The sequence below is a fragment of the Pollicipes pollicipes genome, unplaced genomic scaffold, assembly GCF_011947565.3.
Source record: "Pollicipes pollicipes isolate AB1234 unplaced genomic scaffold, Ppol_2.1 Scaffold_3087;HRSCAF=3621_pilon_pilon_pilon, whole genome shotgun sequence".
Classification (NCBI taxonomy): domain Eukaryota; kingdom Metazoa; phylum Arthropoda; class Thecostraca; order Pollicipedomorpha; family Pollicipedidae; genus Pollicipes; species Pollicipes pollicipes.
In genome coordinates this window covers 38,947,951-38,965,175 of record NW_023596225.1, presented here as the reverse complement: position 1 = coordinate 38,965,175, position 17,225 = coordinate 38,947,951, and the positions used below count along the sequence as shown (strand labels likewise).

At 50.1% G+C, this 17,225-nt stretch overlaps 1 protein-coding gene across 1 annotated transcript in view; it reads right to left on the bottom strand.

The window, feature by feature from the left end:
* Positions 1–11,117, bottom strand: part of LOC119090125 (WD repeat-containing protein 11) — a 32,525-nt gene extending 21,408 nt beyond the window's left edge. Inside the window, exons 1-8 of the mRNA XM_037212920.1 lie at positions 10,964–11,117; positions 9,680–9,833; positions 8,470–8,581; positions 7,282–7,429; positions 6,429–6,602; positions 5,617–5,736; positions 3,517–3,598; positions 1,194–1,365 (exon numbers count right to left, since the gene is read on the bottom strand). Of these exons, the coding sequence (XP_037068815.1) occupies positions 1,194–1,365; positions 3,517–3,598; positions 5,617–5,736; positions 6,429–6,602; positions 7,282–7,429; positions 8,470–8,581; positions 9,680–9,833; positions 10,964–10,967 (966 nt within the window). The 5' untranslated portion in view covers positions 10,968–11,117. The remainder of the gene's footprint in view (positions 1–1,193; positions 1,366–3,516; positions 3,599–5,616; positions 5,737–6,428; positions 6,603–7,281; positions 7,430–8,469; positions 8,582–9,679; positions 9,834–10,963) is intronic.
* Positions 11,118–17,225: the final 6,108 nt, after the last annotated feature.

The following is a 17,225-nucleotide window of genomic DNA, read 5'->3' as shown; positions in this document are numbered from 1 at the left end:
AGCTGACCTATCTTGAGCCCGAGCCGCGCTATAAGGCCGCCCGTGCCAGCCACCAGCTGACCTACCCAGGTCAGTCGGGCCCAGCACTGCGCCCGCCCCACCGTCTGTACACTGAGCGGCCGCGTTACGAATCAGCTTTACTTCTTGGGGCGTGAGGAAGCGTTCCAGAAAACTGAACCATCTTGATGTAAAACACTGTCAAAAACGGACGGAAACAAAAGCGGACAGGTCACGAAGAAACGAATTTGAGCTGAATTTTCCAGTTTCAGGTTACTATTGGCGATTCCATGGCCGGGGCTATCTCATCGATTTCCGATTAATCTTTAATTCTGAGAGAGAAGTAAACAATGATACATATCTGATATTTCTAATTTTTTCGCAACGATCCATCTTTTTTTCGCTGTCATCTAATTTTATATTCAACCTATCTCAACCTGTGTTCACGATGACACTGTTGAAAATACAAGGATGTGCAGTATCTACAGCAAAAATCCACCACAGCAGCTCAAAACGATGTTACACAGGTATGTGGTCTCCCGTCCGGCTGGCCGCAGATCACTGGCTTTTTATCCCCTTACCTAACATCTGAAGTCACCATTTGCAACCGCCTTGCATCACATCATTCCCCGCTCCTCTTTACTTTACCAGCACGACCGCAGCCGTCGTCAGTGGAAAAGTGCTCCCAAGCCCCCACATAATGGACAGCACGGCCTGTCACACCCGCCAAAAATTCCGACACTAACAGCCTGAGTCTTATCGGAGACAAGATGCCAATCATCTCTTGACCAACTGGATTTTACATGCTGGTGAATTGAGGTGAAGAAATAAACCGAAAATTTGCTGCTCTTTTAGTCTATTTTTGTTTATCATTTGGCAACTACTTGACTGTCATCCCTTTGAACACGACGAATAAGGCGTGGTGGGTCCCCGATGCGACGCAAACTCCGGCCAAATCTGAACTGGCAGAGGTCTTCCCCAGCATTTCGACGGAAAACGATCAGATGAGTCGAACTTCTGTTTACCTGAAGATCGCCACGTCCCGCCAGACGGTGACGGCGCCACACTGCCACCGCGGGGAAACCCGGACTTCCCAAGATAGTCGCAAACCTAGCCCAGACTACCAAATCCCCTTAAGTGACCAAAACCCGGCGGGAAGTACACACGTGGTCGCAGCACGGCCGGGCGCGGCTCACCTGCGTGAAGGGCGAGCCGGATTTGTCAGCCGGTACGGTGGCCACGGCCTGCAGCAGCTGCAGGTCCAGCAGCAGCAGCTCGCGGCCGTACAGCAGCAGCAGCAGGTGACGTCGCGCGCGGTGGTAGCACATCTGCAGGCAGTCCTGAAGACTGGCGCCCGTCTCCTCCGGTCTGAGGCGGCAGCGTGGGGTCGGGTCACCCGGCGGGTCACGCTCCTCGTCCAGCGCGCTATTGAGCGGTACCAACGACAGACACTCGGTGACGATCGCTTGCGGCTTACTCCCTTACGACGTCAGATTTAGTGCGAAGTCGAGCCTACCATTACGAGGTCGTGGGTACAGTTTTAACGGACCTAAACTTGCACCTCAATTCCACGCTGAATAGGACTTAGTGCCGTTTGTACCGTCTGCACAGTTTAATATACGCCTCCTGGAAAGTTTATGCCCACTTTCGGGAAATCACGACTGTCTAAACTTGAAAATACGAGCAGTAGAGGCTACATTGCCATGTACGTCGAACAACGAGCGGCCATATGGCGGAAACTGAGATTGAAGTACATAATTTCCATCCAGTTATTGCCTATAACCAAGACGAAATCCGCCAGCTAAGCTTCTCTGTACACTTTTTTCATCATCATAGTTCATGCAGCCACACCGCTGCGATTGCTGAATCTATGTAAGGTGTGTGGGGGGGGGGGGGGGGGGGACAGACGGATTTTACACTGATTCGTTCCACGTAGGTTCATTGAGGTGAATGATAGATCTGTCGAAGTAAGACGGGTCATCCGTTCTCCTAGAAGCTGTCCTCCATCCCACCCTGTCCTCTTCCTCCTAGCCTCCCTGACACATCGACCCTGTCCGAACGACCGTGTCGTGCGGGTGGTGTCGCAGGGCGGCAACTAACACGTCCTGCCCGCCCGGCTGCTCCCCGGCATACCACGCCGGACTGGGCGCTGTACCACCGACGCGGCTACCTCTGCCTGTGCGCCGGGGCCACTCGCCACGTCAGGAGGGCGGCACCTTCGATGGACAGGCCAAGTTGCGGGGCTTTCTTTGCGTGACTCGGTGGCAACGACGCTCCTCCTCGGCACGGTGTGTGGCGCAGGGTGGAGCGTCTCTCCGCTACCGTACAGCGCGGTCGCCACCGTACGTGACGCCCTTCCCTATCGTGGCCCAGGAAGTGGTCACCCCGGGTACTGTTTTGCGTTCGCGAGCGGACGCAGGATCAAAGTGGGAGTGCACGCACGCGCGAAGTCAGAACATCATCTCGAGGATGCCGTAGCGGCTCCGGGCCTCCGGACGACTGGACCCAGCGCGGCGCCGTCCATGTGCCGTGCTGGCCGACGTGCCCAAGCGCCGCCCTCGGTTCGTACGGGACGGCAGCCACCTCAACGGCAACAGGCTGCACAGGGGGTCGAACGGCTCCCGAGCAACATCCCACAGCAGACGGCAATGTCCTGAACCGTACAGCGTGGACGTTGTGCTGCGTAGCTGCTGCCGATTATTTTCCAAGGCGCCGTTTCCGTTAGCGTTGCTCGGTGTTATTCTGACTGGCCGTCAGGTTTCATGTAGTAAGTGGGGCCATGCGACGGACTAACGCGCCTCGCTGTCGCGCTGTAAAATTCACACGATACAGTGTTGCCCCGATAGTGCAGAGGAAAACACCATGCGATCGTCCCATCCGATTGTGACAGAGGTTGCCTGTTCGAAACCGTGCGGGGGGGGGGGCGTTTTTTGCGATTGGTTTATTGCTTGCTTGTGCCGCGGGTTCGCTGTCATTTCGGTAGAAATTTGTGATTTCATTTGTTCCAGATTTTCTTGGGATAATATCTGCATTACATCATAATATCTGTGACAAATGAAATCAAGCCGCTTCAGTGCCTTTGCTTTGGCTATAACGTTACACAATAAGACGCCGTCAAGAACGAAAGTATGATCATTGCGTGCTCACCCCACGGACTCAAAGGCGCTCTAAAACTTCACATCACTAATATATCTTCACAAGCGAACCCCTGGTACCAATAAATGTGCATAAAAAATCGTGGGACTACGCCCTAGCTGTCCTAACTTTAAACTGAAACACCACTTTCTGTAGCCCCGAATCTATCCAGTACAGCCCGGTAGTACTGGTCAGCCATTCATGGCGGGTGTTAAGAGTGACCGAGCAGCATGCAGCTGAGTAATCAATGGTGTAAAATGCCATACCAGAACGGTGAAAACAACAATACCTCTGCACGCCACCACCACAGCGTGAGAACATGCCAACAGGGAACATGCCAACGGGAGACAACACGAACATGAGTTCACGCGCTGGCCGACGTACCCGGGAAGGTCGCCCGTCACGAGATCCAGAACCTTCTTCTTCAGCTTGTCACGGGTGGACTTCTCTTCGTACGTTGGAGTCACTGCAATCAAAATACGCGCAGGTGACGAAAGAGACATACATGCGTCACGTTAAGTCAATAATGGAGCCAGCACAGTATCCACACACAACTAGTAAAAATATCCGCTCTGTATGTGTCTCAACGCAGACCACCGGCACCATAAAGCATGTCGTTCCATCACCACAGGTGACGGCACCGCATGAAAAACACGCTATCCAATCCACACAGAGACAACTAGGACGGACGTTATACCCGGCCTCTCCGCCATGAGCGCGCCGCTCTTCGACAGCCGGCCCGCTGGCGAACTCATTGGTGACAGCCGGGGTCCGCCCGCACACAGACGCCGCCCAGTGAGCCCCGTGCCCACCGCCGAGCGGACCCCGCGCGCGCCCGGGGCGGCCGCCTCGGGCCGGCGCCGCCGTCACGCCCGTCCCGGACCGCCACGCCACTAGACGGGCCGATAACGCAGTGTTAGCGTGCGCACGGTGCCACGAATGGCACACTGCGGCCCTGTGGTGCTCGGAGACAGGGCCATCAACTGTCGGCCAGCCGAGTCGGTGCAAACACGGCGACAACCATCTCGTCGCTAATGCCTGCAGTTCATAAAATTTCAGGTAACTAAGCAATCGAAACGCGAAATTTCACACATAAGTCAGCAACTGACTGGCGTTGGTACATACTTTTAAGGGAATGCCTCTTTCCAGGTCATTTCCGTTAGCATGCATACGGCACACCGGTCTTCAACACTATGACGTAAATAATCCCGGGATTCCCCAACAATTTAGAGGGATTTTTTGAATGTGGAGGTGCCAGGGGAAACCCTGGAAAAATCTGTCCGTACTAGCACCGGTGGCGAGGGTTACAGAAGCAATGCGGCGTGTATACATTTATCCAGCGCTTGGCCACGAGGTGCTCTCACGGAGCTCTGTCATGATCTTCAAAGGCGAGAAGAGAGCGGACGGACGTAGCCCAACACAGCTGCCATTCGTTTTGTTAAGGTCTTATCACGTGTTCTCTTCTCTTAAACTTCCACAATCTACGACACAGGGGTCACCAACTCTCCACGGAGGAGTTGTATACGGACATCCGGTTCCAGTGACGTCACTGCTGGCCTTGCAACAGCTGAAAACCACATCCATGACGTGCCGTACCGGCATTAGTCACAGCAACGCTGTCATCTCATAACTCGACATTTGTGCAACTTTATAGGTTTGCGGGATGATAGTAACATTAGGTATGATCAGTGCTCCGAGGGGAAAACACTCCCACCTTTAATCGGCCCAGGCAAGATCATAAACGGGTTGCCTTCTTATCTCGTCCTGAGCAGCACCCTGTTGCATGGGCATAAATTGCGTCCCCACCGGGTTCAGGTGCCGTTAAACATTACTCTCGTAATTCCGTAAAAAACGATATCCACGGGACTTTAACGCCTTAAATGACGCAACTTCTTGATACTTGAGTGATACGCATATATATATATATATATATATATATATATATATATATATATATATATATATATATATATAACATATATATATACTATAATATTATAATATATATATATATATATATATAACTATATATAACACACACACACACACACACAGATATATATATATATATATATATATATATATATATATATATATATATATATATATATAACATATATATATACTATAATATATATATAACTATATATAACACACACACACACACACACAGATATATATATATATATATATATATATATATATATATATATATATATATATATATATATATATGTACCATACTGAATACTTCATACTTGAGTGATGCAAAAACCCCTCCTGAACTGCTCTGAAGTGACGGCGATGACGATGATTTGAGCTTTAGGGTGCGCCGACTACCCTGGCCATAAAGCACCCACAGTGCTGCGCAGTGTAACTAGTTTTCGACGTTCATGACCCCTTAAGGTCAAATCAAACGCTTAGAGACGCAGGACGTGTGACAGCCCCTTTAGCGCACTGTCGCAGGCTGTGACGCCGCCGTACCCGGTGTGGAGGAGCCGGGCGAGCCTCTGATGGACGACAGGTAGAATTTGCTGCCGCTGCCGGCCGGACACTTGCCCACCGTGAAGTCGTCCACGAACAGCAGCGCGTTGGGACACAACACTGAAAGGCGCGGGGCGTGGTCGAGCGGCGCCACACCGACCGACACGGGGGACAGGCCACACGAGGGAAACTTCAACCCCGCACTGTGTGGCTCGCAGAGCCGAACCGACGCGCGAGGAGACGCGGCCACACCAGAGATACGCACGCGGCACGCACACCGACCGACACAGGGCAACACCACCCAGCGAGTGGCGTTTTTAGCCACAACACTGACGGATCAAAAAGTATATACCTGTTACAGGAATTTGAGGTGGCAAAAACACGGAGCACATATTGAACTCCGCGCTGTTCAGAATGAGACAAAGGCGACTTACACCAATGGCTTTGCCATTTACCACTGAGAAAATGTTAAAGCCATCGACAGGGGACAGCGCGTAACAATGCAAAAGTCACCCTGTTTAAGCTGCTTAAATATGAACATACACAGCAGACTGGCAAGCCAAGCCAAGAACCACATACCCGGAGGCCAGAACGGGCTTGTGGCGAAACGCTGACAATGACGAAATGACACCACAGCCCTCTGCATCCTCGATACTCATATTCAAACTGCATGCCTAGCGACGTTTTCGGAAGATAAAGACCTGACTGCAAATGCTCAAACATGCTGAACAATGAAAGCAAAAACACGGAAAGCAGTGACAAACCCCTCCACTTAGCACAGTAGCTCATAACGGCCCGAGAAGCACACTCACAGGCCAGCTTCCTGGGGTCGAAGGGGTCGAAGTCGAAGCTGACGATCTGCTCGGTGAAGGTCTTCTTCCAGATCTTGTTGCCGCTGTCGGTGTCCCAGAGGACCAGCGAGCTCGGCGGGTGGGCGGCGAGCAGGAGGTGACCGCACCCGTCCACGTGGTACACCCAGCTCATGTCTGGGGCGGCACACCATGCACCCGTCAAAACCAGTCCCTCGATATGAGCAGGAAAGGCCTCCAGCTCCTGGCTTTTCGACGTCGGCTCTAAAGTCTCATACTGAGTATCGACCTCTGACACTCTGACACAGCAGGAGGTACTGGTTAAACGATGTCATAGCCCAAAACATTGGTCATGCTGATTAGCAGTGCTCAACGTTGCGAGCCGTACTTTGCCAACATATGATCAACGGGAATAAAACTCATGTCGTTTAACCAGGTCCATAACTCAGCGTAAGAACTCTAAACTCCTGAAACCGTTCGCTGCACGCGGCCATTCTCTTGTTCGGGACACCATCTGACGGTCCCTTCGAAGCAACCACGGTGTCGTAAGCATCGTCCGTCCAAGACGATCGAAGTACTCATGACTTGAAACATTGTCTAGACCACACCCATGTCATGTTACAAATCACTCCAGCGGGGCCTAACCAAACATCGATCCAAAAAATGCATACCAGAGAGTCATTTGCTGAGTGGCGCCGTTTCCCCGACGCACTTCTCTGCCAAAACCCACTCGCCGGTTACCATATCGCATCTAAAACCCCATGCGGCGAGCGAAATCGGCCGCTGCAGCGTCTGGCCGGCACCGCCTGCCCCCCCCCCCTTCCCCCTCACCCCGCAGCGCGACCCGGCCACCTACCGGCGATGGGCCGGCCACCGTCCTGCAGCACCATGGTGAAGAAGCCCTCGCGCACGTCCCAGATGACGATGTGGCCGGCGCTGTCGGCCGTGGCCAGCACAGCGCGGTACGAGAAGCGCGCGTCCAGCTGCGAGCGCTGCCACTTCACCTGCGCCGCCGAGGGCGCGAGCGCTGGCGTCAGTCGGCGATCACGTATCGGTGACCAGCGCACCCCGCACACAGTCCGCGGACATGAGCATGTGGCCAAGGGAGCGCCGGGTGGTCATCACACCTCGCGCACGGTCCGTGGGCAGGGCTATGGGAGAGAAAAGCAGCACATGGACTGTCAAAGAACCCGTCGAAAGGAAACATGGCAAGATTGCTGGTTATCTTCAGGTATCAGTGTTAATAGCAGGGCTCCGGGCTTCTGAGGGTCTCGGCAACGGCCAGAGGATCAACTGAAAGTTCAGCAAATACATAGCGATAGTCTCAGGCACCGTCACTTGAGTTGGATGCTGGCTAAAAATACGAGATTTCACTAGCATTGTCCTATTTTCTTAAAAAAACAAAACATTAAACGCTGGATGATAATAAGATATTTTTCAACAACTCCTACTTTCCCACTCAAATACTTTTGAAGCGCACAATACGCATGCAGCAGATCATGTGAACCATGTTGTGATTATGACCTAATAAACAGGACTTGAACCTGGGCTTGCACAACACTGTCGTTGCCATCTGATTCACAAACGAACACAGCGGACGTGTGCGACGATACCAAGGCAACCGAACAAGCTTACGCACAGCTCCGCAATCACCGCCAGCTAGGGTGTCCGGGCCCCCGACTCAGGCGGTCGCTGACTGTGGCCTGGCCCCGGCTCAGAAGACCGCTGACTGTGGCCTGGCCCCGGCTCAGAAGACCGCTGACTGTGGCCTGGCCCCGGCTCAGAAGACCGCTGACTGTGGCCTGGCCCCGGCTCAGATAACCGCTGGCTGTGGCCTGGCCCCGGCTCAGAAGACCGCTGACTGTGGCCAGACCCCCGGCTCAAAGGGCCGCTAACTGCAGGCCCCCCGGCTCAGACGACCGCTGACTGTGGCCAGACCCCCAGCTCAGACGACCGTGACTGCAGGCCCCAGGCTCATACCACCGCTGACTGTGGGCCGGGAGCCCTCTGGCGGTGACCCCGTGCCCGGCGTGCCGCCGCTCACCTTGGTGATGAACGCCTTGTGCTTGTCGAGCGTCTGCACCACCTGCTGGGTGAGCGGGTCCACCACCACCACCGTGTAGTTGCAGCCGTAGGCCAGCAACCCCTGCCAGCCCCTGCGGCGTCGAGGCCGAGCCACAGGTCAGATGCGGCGTCCAGGTCTGGCGTCACAAATGCGGCGCCCAGGTTTGACGCCACAAATGCGGCGTCCAGGTCTGGCGCCACAGATGCGGCGCCACAAGCCCCGGCACATGCCACTCCATGCCGCTGCACTGGCACCGTGCGCCAGGAGTGACGTGGCTGGCGCCGGAAGTGCAATAATGCCAACAAATGCAAGGACATGCTCAGGATCCACCATAACTCATGATTAAGTGCGGGAAAATGGTCGTATATGATAGAACATGCCCTGGCCCACCATAATGACATTTATACGCCATACTGTCTTGCGCGGGGTTGTGTGTAATCAGCCTTTGATGACATAATTACATGCGCTTTGAAGAATTGTGCATCCAAGGTACGCATTAGGCACGACTTCATCAGCCGATATATTGCGCATTTATTTCATAATACGTTGCGCTCACACGACTGTCCCCTCTTTTCAAAGCCAAGTCGTAATGATTCCGTTCTGAGGTGGTCCCGATCCGATTCCGTTCTGAGACTATCCCGATCCGATTCCGTTCTGAGGCGATCCCGGTCCGATTCCACTCTGAGGCGATCCCGATCCGATCCCGTTTTGAGGCGATCCCGATTCGATTCCGTTCTGATGCGATCCCGATCTGATTCTGTTTTGAGACGATCAAGCCGCCGGGATCCGCTACAAGCGGCAACTCGTGTTGCAAAGATTTTTGTCAACCGCAAATTTTTCGTTCGTTGTGAACATATGTGCATGTTGCACAACAGACCTCGCCGTATGAAAAAGCTGCATGCGATTGTCGCGCGGAAACGATCCAGCACAGCCTATGAAGATTGGCATCACCTGTTCCTGTAAACTACACGGAACTACAGCCAGTGATCACAAAAAGGCCGTCAAAAGAGCGGCTGGCCTGGCCAGAAAGAGTCAACCCGCGTCGCGCCGCTGAGGATATGAAGCTCTCGGCTACGCGACGTCACCACACAATAGTCATTCACAGTCGCTCCTAATCGCCTGCACAGCGTTATCGATATGACTGGGATGCCTCCAACGAGTAACATGTGTGACCGCGGAGCGTGCTCACCAGTCCATGGCGCCGCGGGCGTCCGCGTGCAGCATACCACCGGGTATGGTGCGGGGAACGATGTGGGGCAGCCTCGCTGGCAGGGCCTGCTCCACGGCTGGCCGCTCTACACCCATGGCAGACACACCAGACTGCCTCTCAGTGGACACAGGACCTGAAACATACCACATGTGTGTTTTTCATAACATGGTACACACCTGCACTGTACATAACCATGTATACATAATACATGTCAATACATCCCAGCTTTTGTTTTGTGTAATCCACTACTTGTGCATATCAGCCCATCTGCTAGTTTGAAATTGGATGATACAGGGTTGGACCCTGGGCCCTAAGTTGTTCTCATTTTTACATTGTTGCAATGAATGACCTAGATATACCTCCTAGTCCCACAAGGAGTGACAACTCATCCTACCCACTTATGGCAGAGAAGAGGGCATCAACAGCCATCCAATGCACTGGGTCACCATAAATTTGCTTTGTGACCCTCTCTGCAATTGCTCAATGTGATATCAAGGACACCTAAAGAGCTGAAGGCACAACAAGTTCTTCAGCTAAAATCCACAGAGCACTTAGGGAAAGATACCTCTCTAAATCAGAGAAGCCCAGATGCTCAGCAAACATGTTTACCAGCCTCCTTTTTAAATGTCTGTCCCAAAGGGAGGCACTCTGTTAATGCATGTTGATCACTATTGCCTGTATGTCACAGTAATAGACACATTGCAAAGTATAGGTAATAATACACTGTGACCCACTGTCTGAAACTATTCCACAGCAAGTGCTTGTGAATCATCAATAAAATATATTTTGTTTTCCTGGCAAAGGAAAGCAATATCTGTAGGCTGGCAGTCCAGTGTACCCTGCTGTAAGGAATATATTTCAAGCAAGACCAGCTATTCAGCCTTTTATTGAATAAACAATTTACATCTATATTTGCCATCAAACAATGACAAGGTCCATGAGTACAATGTTCCAAACTCAGGAACCTGCTGATACCAAATATGCATGCTGGCTCCTACAAAACATAACTGAGCACACTCTGAATAAGACATAAAGAGGGCTGCTAATAGAAGAGCAAAATGGAAAGCAATTACCCCAAAACTCATTGGAGATGCTAATCAACAAAACATCATGCAAGAATGCACAAATACTAAATGACTTGGATATGCCAGATTTTGTGCCAGCTGCAGTTTTTGAGCCACTAAAATGCAGAGACGAAATCTGCACTTTGTAACTATGCAAAGTTGAGCACTTTTAGCACGACAAATATGTAAAATTACCTACCCATGGTGCTACAAATACAAAAACTTCATTAAACAAAACTGTCAATTCACAACCACGATGGGGTTAGCTCACAGTCCTGCGGAAACACACATTATGAGCTACGATTTACATCAAAACCAATTCATGGCCTTCCCCGCTTCCTGTGCATATGGCCTTGGCATCGTTAGACAGCCTTGTTTGGCATACAAACGAAGAGTAATGCGCCAAAAGATGTATTTAGTGCGCTATAATGTACAACTTGAATCAAGGCGGGAGGTATGATTTGAAGGACAACACTACTTCACCGCCATTTATGTAGCCAACTTCAAACCACGAAACTAATGGTCAGATTTTCCTTAAACTAGACTAATCGAAAGTTAGTATGCGGTTTACAAGTTGTTCTGAAACTGGTGACTCCATGTTACCATCTTTACCTTCAAAACCCGCCTAAACCACTTTACCACGACGCAGCCAAATCCAAACTCGGAAACCACTCAACCGATCTGCTTCGAACCTTTACCAGCAAATACAGAGGACGCAATTTCATTGGCCGTTCTAACACTGGTGAACTTAGGTCACCATCTTCACCTTCAAAAACCGCATAAACCACTTTAAGACATTGCAGCCAAATCCAAACTTGGAAATCGCTCAACGGATCTGCTTGAAACATTTACCAGAAGATAGAGTGCATGCGGTTTCATCAGCGATTCTGAAATCGGTGATCTCAGATTTTCGTCTTCCTCTTCCTCTTGAATCAGCGTCAAAATGTGTCGTGCATACATAAGTCGTGTATGCACCACATAAGTTGACAACATGCACGCGTGTACAGTTACAGAAAACACCAAAGCATACACACACAGTCAAACTCTGACTGCCAACGTTTCCAGGGTGTATTCTTTATGCACGCCCGTTGGTACTGGAAACACATCTGCGTCAGCTCGTATGAGGTCACGTTTGCGTATGAGATCGGGAAACTGCGACGCAACACATGCCTTCGTAATGTGATAAAACATTCCAGTCATCTTTTCAACAGTTGCTACTTTTACCACCACATCTCCAACAACTTTTGGAAACTCCCATCCTCCTTATGAGACAGGACGATGTCGTGAGGCTCACGTAACGCTCTCCAATCAACTTTTCCATTGCAATATTTGCATTTCTTTCTTTTGGGGGAGTTTGCAACTACGAAGAATGGTTCTTTATTATAATAAACTGGGGTCTTGGATTTGAGAGGTCGCCGATGTGGCTTCGTCCCACTGAAGGTGGGATTGTCAGTGACTCGCTAATTTTGGTGCATAAAGGCCTCAGTGCTTGGTTAAAGAAATGATCGCGTCTGATTTTGCGTTGATATAAGCTGATTTTGTCACCGGTCGCTATAAGCAGACGTTGATAGGATTTATGGACTGTGTGCGATCCTTGGTGGTCATAAGCTCTGCCCACTTCGGCCTCCTGGCACATAACTAAATCACGTAACGCCTCAACGATGTGAGAGATGCCGAGACGCTGCCGTCCGCATACCGCGGAAATGACATTATTCATACTCTCAGGGCGGTTGGTAGAACATTTTGTACCCACAATTCCTCTACTAAAGCTGTCAAGTTTGTACTTCTTGAACCCAATCGAAAACTTTGCTGCCTTTTGACCCATGACACTTATGTAAATCGGCATCGGTCATATGAATTAAACCGGCATTTTGGTCAAAAAGATCTGTTAAAACGACATTCTGCTCAGATATCCCGATGAGCATATCACTAAGCTTACGCTCAATATTACGCCTGAAATGTATGTGGCAGAGATATGGTTCAGGGTGGGAAAAATATGCTTTAAATGCACTGTGGAAAGCCTTGTCATCGTCGCTACCATATGAAGCCAATGACTTTTTATGATCTACCAACTAGCGAAGTCTGCAAGCAAAGGCCAAATATGTGCCCCTTTCTTAATCCACATGGACCATGATTGGACTTAGCGATGTTGAATGCTTCTGTGTAGCATTTGAGGTGACGCTGAGGTTTTCGTAAGTTAACACGGTGACGTAAAAGTCACCTAAGTTGAGTGTCGTGCCTTCACTGAAAATGGAATAATTGTGTGGGTTGCAACAGAACCTACCAACATTAGCTTTCTGATGTCCGTTGTAAAGAAGTATGATAGGTTTATCTGTGAGAGATACTTCGCGCAGAAAACGTGTTCCATGGAAATCTGCTTTGCCATCAGCAATACAGCGATGCAACATTTTAAGGTAAGGGTCTCCATAAGAAAAGCCGAGGTTGACAGACGAGAAGGCTTGGTTTGCTTTCCGTCCTTTAACCTTGTGCCTTAGGTTTTCCACCTGTTTTAGATCTCGCTGCTCTATAGGTTCGCTTTTATCGATCACTTCTTTACGGTAAAGTCCTTTCGCAGCCAGGTGTTCTGCGTGCCCCTCCAATGTTCTAAGTGCAAAACGTAATGTCTTTAAATGTGGATTTGTCAGTTTCGCTGCGTTTCCATGCGAGCTTGGGGAGAAAGTCTTTCCGAAGACTACCTGCGAACTGTATATATATATATATATATATATATATATACATATACACCTATTGTGGTTTTCCTTGTTTTCGGCGCTCTTGGTAAAAAACAATCATTTTTTGGACACACGGATCTGCATTTAAAACAAAAAGCTTTCGTGTTGTCTCTACGACTGTGTCTCGCTGCACTGTCAATTGTATTTTGAACCGTTTGTTGCGAATAAGATAACGTGTTTTATCAAGTTAACAGCTTCTGATGTCTAAATTATTTTTGTCTATATAGTATAGTGCCGTGTGTTGGCTATACTCACGCCATACCCCCAGGCTGTCACTCACTACGTCCAAATCATTGCGTTCAGTCCACGGGACCTGACAAGTGCCCGAGCTTCGGGCGTTCTGAGGAACACCGTCAACAATACTGTGATTCTCGACAGCGGTCTCATTCGAAATGTCAGGACCAAGGCTATCTAACGGTCGGGACAAGCTCGCGCCAAAATAGTCTGCGTGGCTTTTAAAACATGCTTATCTCAACGGGGGCCCCGGCTTTTTGTTTCAAAATTATCTTCGGCGTCCTCACTAATAGTGGTCGCGTGCTGAGGCGATCGGCCGGACTCTGCGACATGTGTTACTGTAGATGGCGCCGCGGGGCTCGAAGGGCCCAAGCTGCAAACTGGGATACATCGAGGTGATAGGCCATGCTCCGTGTTCATCGTCACCACTGCGCCCGAAAGGCTTATAAGGTCATCAGTTTCTGGGAAATCTAGCTGTTCAGGCGACGCTCCGCACTGTGTGGACCGTTCATCCACTGATGTTACGGTACTCAGATGGCCCGCGTTTCCACCATTTACTGGAAAATGTTTTGTGAGCACCGGGCCACAGCTTTCCTTGTCGGTCTCTACGGGGAGCGCAGGACACCAGTGGGTCGAACTGTCGTCACCGAGATCGAGCTCAGATTGCTTCACGACGGAGACGAAGTGGTTGGGCGGTCAAATTCGTGTCAGCTCTGGCGTAGATACCGAGGACCACATAATGATGATGCCTCCTTGAAAGCGGCGCTCCCGCGGCAAACACTTCCTATTCAGAAGGCGAACGGTTGAGCGGTTTTCGAGTTTGGACTTCGCTGCAATGCCCTAAAGTGGTTTATGCGGTTTTTAAAGGTAAAGATGGTGACCTGAGGTCACCAGTTTCAGAACTGCTGATGAAATCGTATCCTCTCTATCCTCTGGTAAATGTTTCAAACAGATCAGTTAAGCGGTTTCCGAGTTTGGACTTTGCTGCAATGCCCTAAAGTAGTTTAAGTGGTTTTTAAGGAGAAGATGGTGACCTACGGTCACCAGTTTTGGAACGGTGAATGAAACCGCATACCAGTTTTCGACTGGTGTTGTTTTGAAGAAAATGTTACCAGTAGTTCCGTAGTTTGAAGTTGGCTGCATGGATGGCGATGAGGTAGTGTTGTCCTGATCTGAAGGACGACACTACTCGGAAATCAATTTTGCAGTTAAGTGTAAACTTAGGCACTGCTGGACATATTCACTGCAAAATGATACCAATCTAAAACAGAAACACTGTTCTATCAGCAATTCTGAAACTGATAACCTAAGGCTCAGGGGTGGATCCAGGATTTCGTCAGGGCGAAGAGGGCACGAAACACTGGGCCCCACAAAGTTTGGGCTTCTTTTCAAAATATCCTTGCATTCCGGCCATTCAACTTGCAGATGAACAGAAGAAAACAGTTATATACACCCATACATACATACCTATAAATATATATATATGTGTGTGTGTGTGTGTGTGTGTGTGTGTGTGTGTGTGTGTGTGTGTGTGTGTGTGTGTGTGTGTGTGTGTGTGTGTGTGTGTGTGTGTATGCATATATTTTTAATAAAACGGGGACCCATCTTACTGTGGGCAGCCCTATAAAGCTAGGCGAGCTACGTATGCATCTATATGGAGCCCACTCATTTTCTACAGATCATGTTAAACCCTGTGATTTTGAAGCTAGCTGTTTCGGGAAGACAGACAAAGCAAACTCAAGCTGGCTGGTAGATGCCATCAAAACCAAGAACGAACTTCATTTCTAGCTTATTAACGGATAGCCGGCTTGGCGATGTAATCAGCTGATGACTAATGACTAATGAATAAATTTTCCTTTGTTACAGAAATAGTGTACAATATCCTAGCATGCAAAATATGTTAAGAACGTGATGCACAAGTATATAAGCCACAATCTCAATAGCCAAACGAAATGAAACATACGAGGTTGGCGGCACGTAAAATTACGTTCGACAGTTACACGCAAAAATTCATCGGCACATATTCGAATGCTGCTCTAAGGCCAAGGCCTCAATGCCAATAGGGACGAAACCTGAGCGATCATAGGTGCCGCAGGAGGCGAACAAACAGGATCATGCCAATAAGTATAGGGTCCTCAGAGCAAGCAAAAAAAGCTCAAGACCGTGGTGTGTCTCTAAACGACCGGCAGTGCCCCGGCAGGCCGATGCATTAGGCCCCGGCCAATAAACAGGACCCTCTGAGCAAAGGGAAATTACCCACTATCATGAATTAATACCCCTGTGCTATCAGGAGCGCCCAGGCAGGTTCCAGCAAGAGCATTGACGGGAGTGAATTAGGTGTCCTCCGAAAATGAGGTCAAATGAAAAGAGCCCTTAATCAAAGTGGAGGGCCCTAAGCATCGAGTGTCTCAGTGTCTTACCATATGTAAGCTTCAGCAACAGCAAAAGGCCCCTCGAGCACGCGAAGAGAACCTGATACTGATATGATAGAACCCCGCACAACTGAATGTACCCTGGCATACGGGGCCCCGGAAAAAGTGTACAGAGCCTTTTGGGAGAACGGGAGAAATCCGTGGAGGAAAACCTGATCGATTAAGAGTGCTCAGGCATGGAAGCAGATACCGTCCCAGCAGCAGCATTGGGCACTGCCAGAGCATGCAAAGAGATCTAGGGCAACGTGGAAAGCTACTTAGCGATCAGACTGAACCGGCAAGCGGACATCTAGGGTCTGGGCAACAGCGTGAGGTCTCTGGACAACGTAATGGACCCCCAGATTTCTCCCAAGCAACACCTCCTCAATCAGCAAGGTATTAACTTAATCTGCTTAAGATCTCTTTAGTTTTGCCAGCGGCCGTTCCTTGTCATCTGAAGGCCCAAAGATGTCCAATTGCGTTGTTTATAATGTTTTGTTAGAAAACTGCGTCCGTTCGGCTGGTTGTGAGCCTCTTTGGAGCCTATAGGTCCCCTCGGCATGGTTCATGGGGGGCATGGTCCCGTGCCTCCCCCCCCCCCCGTCTGTATCCACCACCGGCCGGGGCAGCTAAATAGATGGGGCACACCGAGAACATAAGGCCATCCATTCAGGTAAAAAGCAACCAACTCGAGTTAATCTGCCCGAGTGTGTCCGAGCAGGTTAACAGATAGGGTCCCGGTAAGAGCGTGAAGAGCGTGAGGCCTTCCGTTCAAATACGAAATACCCACGACACGATGTAGAGGGCCCCGAATAGTCGAGTGCGCCAGAGCGGGTTAACAAATAGGGCCCCCGAAAAGAGCGGAGGGTCCTCCTTTCAGAAAGGAAGTACCCAAAGTCAGGTGCAGAGGTCCCCCACAATGGAATGGGCCCGAGCATCTTATCAGGAGGGCCCCGACAGGAGCGTAAGGCCCTCCATTCAAATAAGAAGTACCCAAAACTTGGTGAGGAGGGCCCCTGAAAGATGGAGCGTACCCGAACAACTAATCAGATGGCTCTGATAGGAGCAAAGGGCCCCAAGTTAA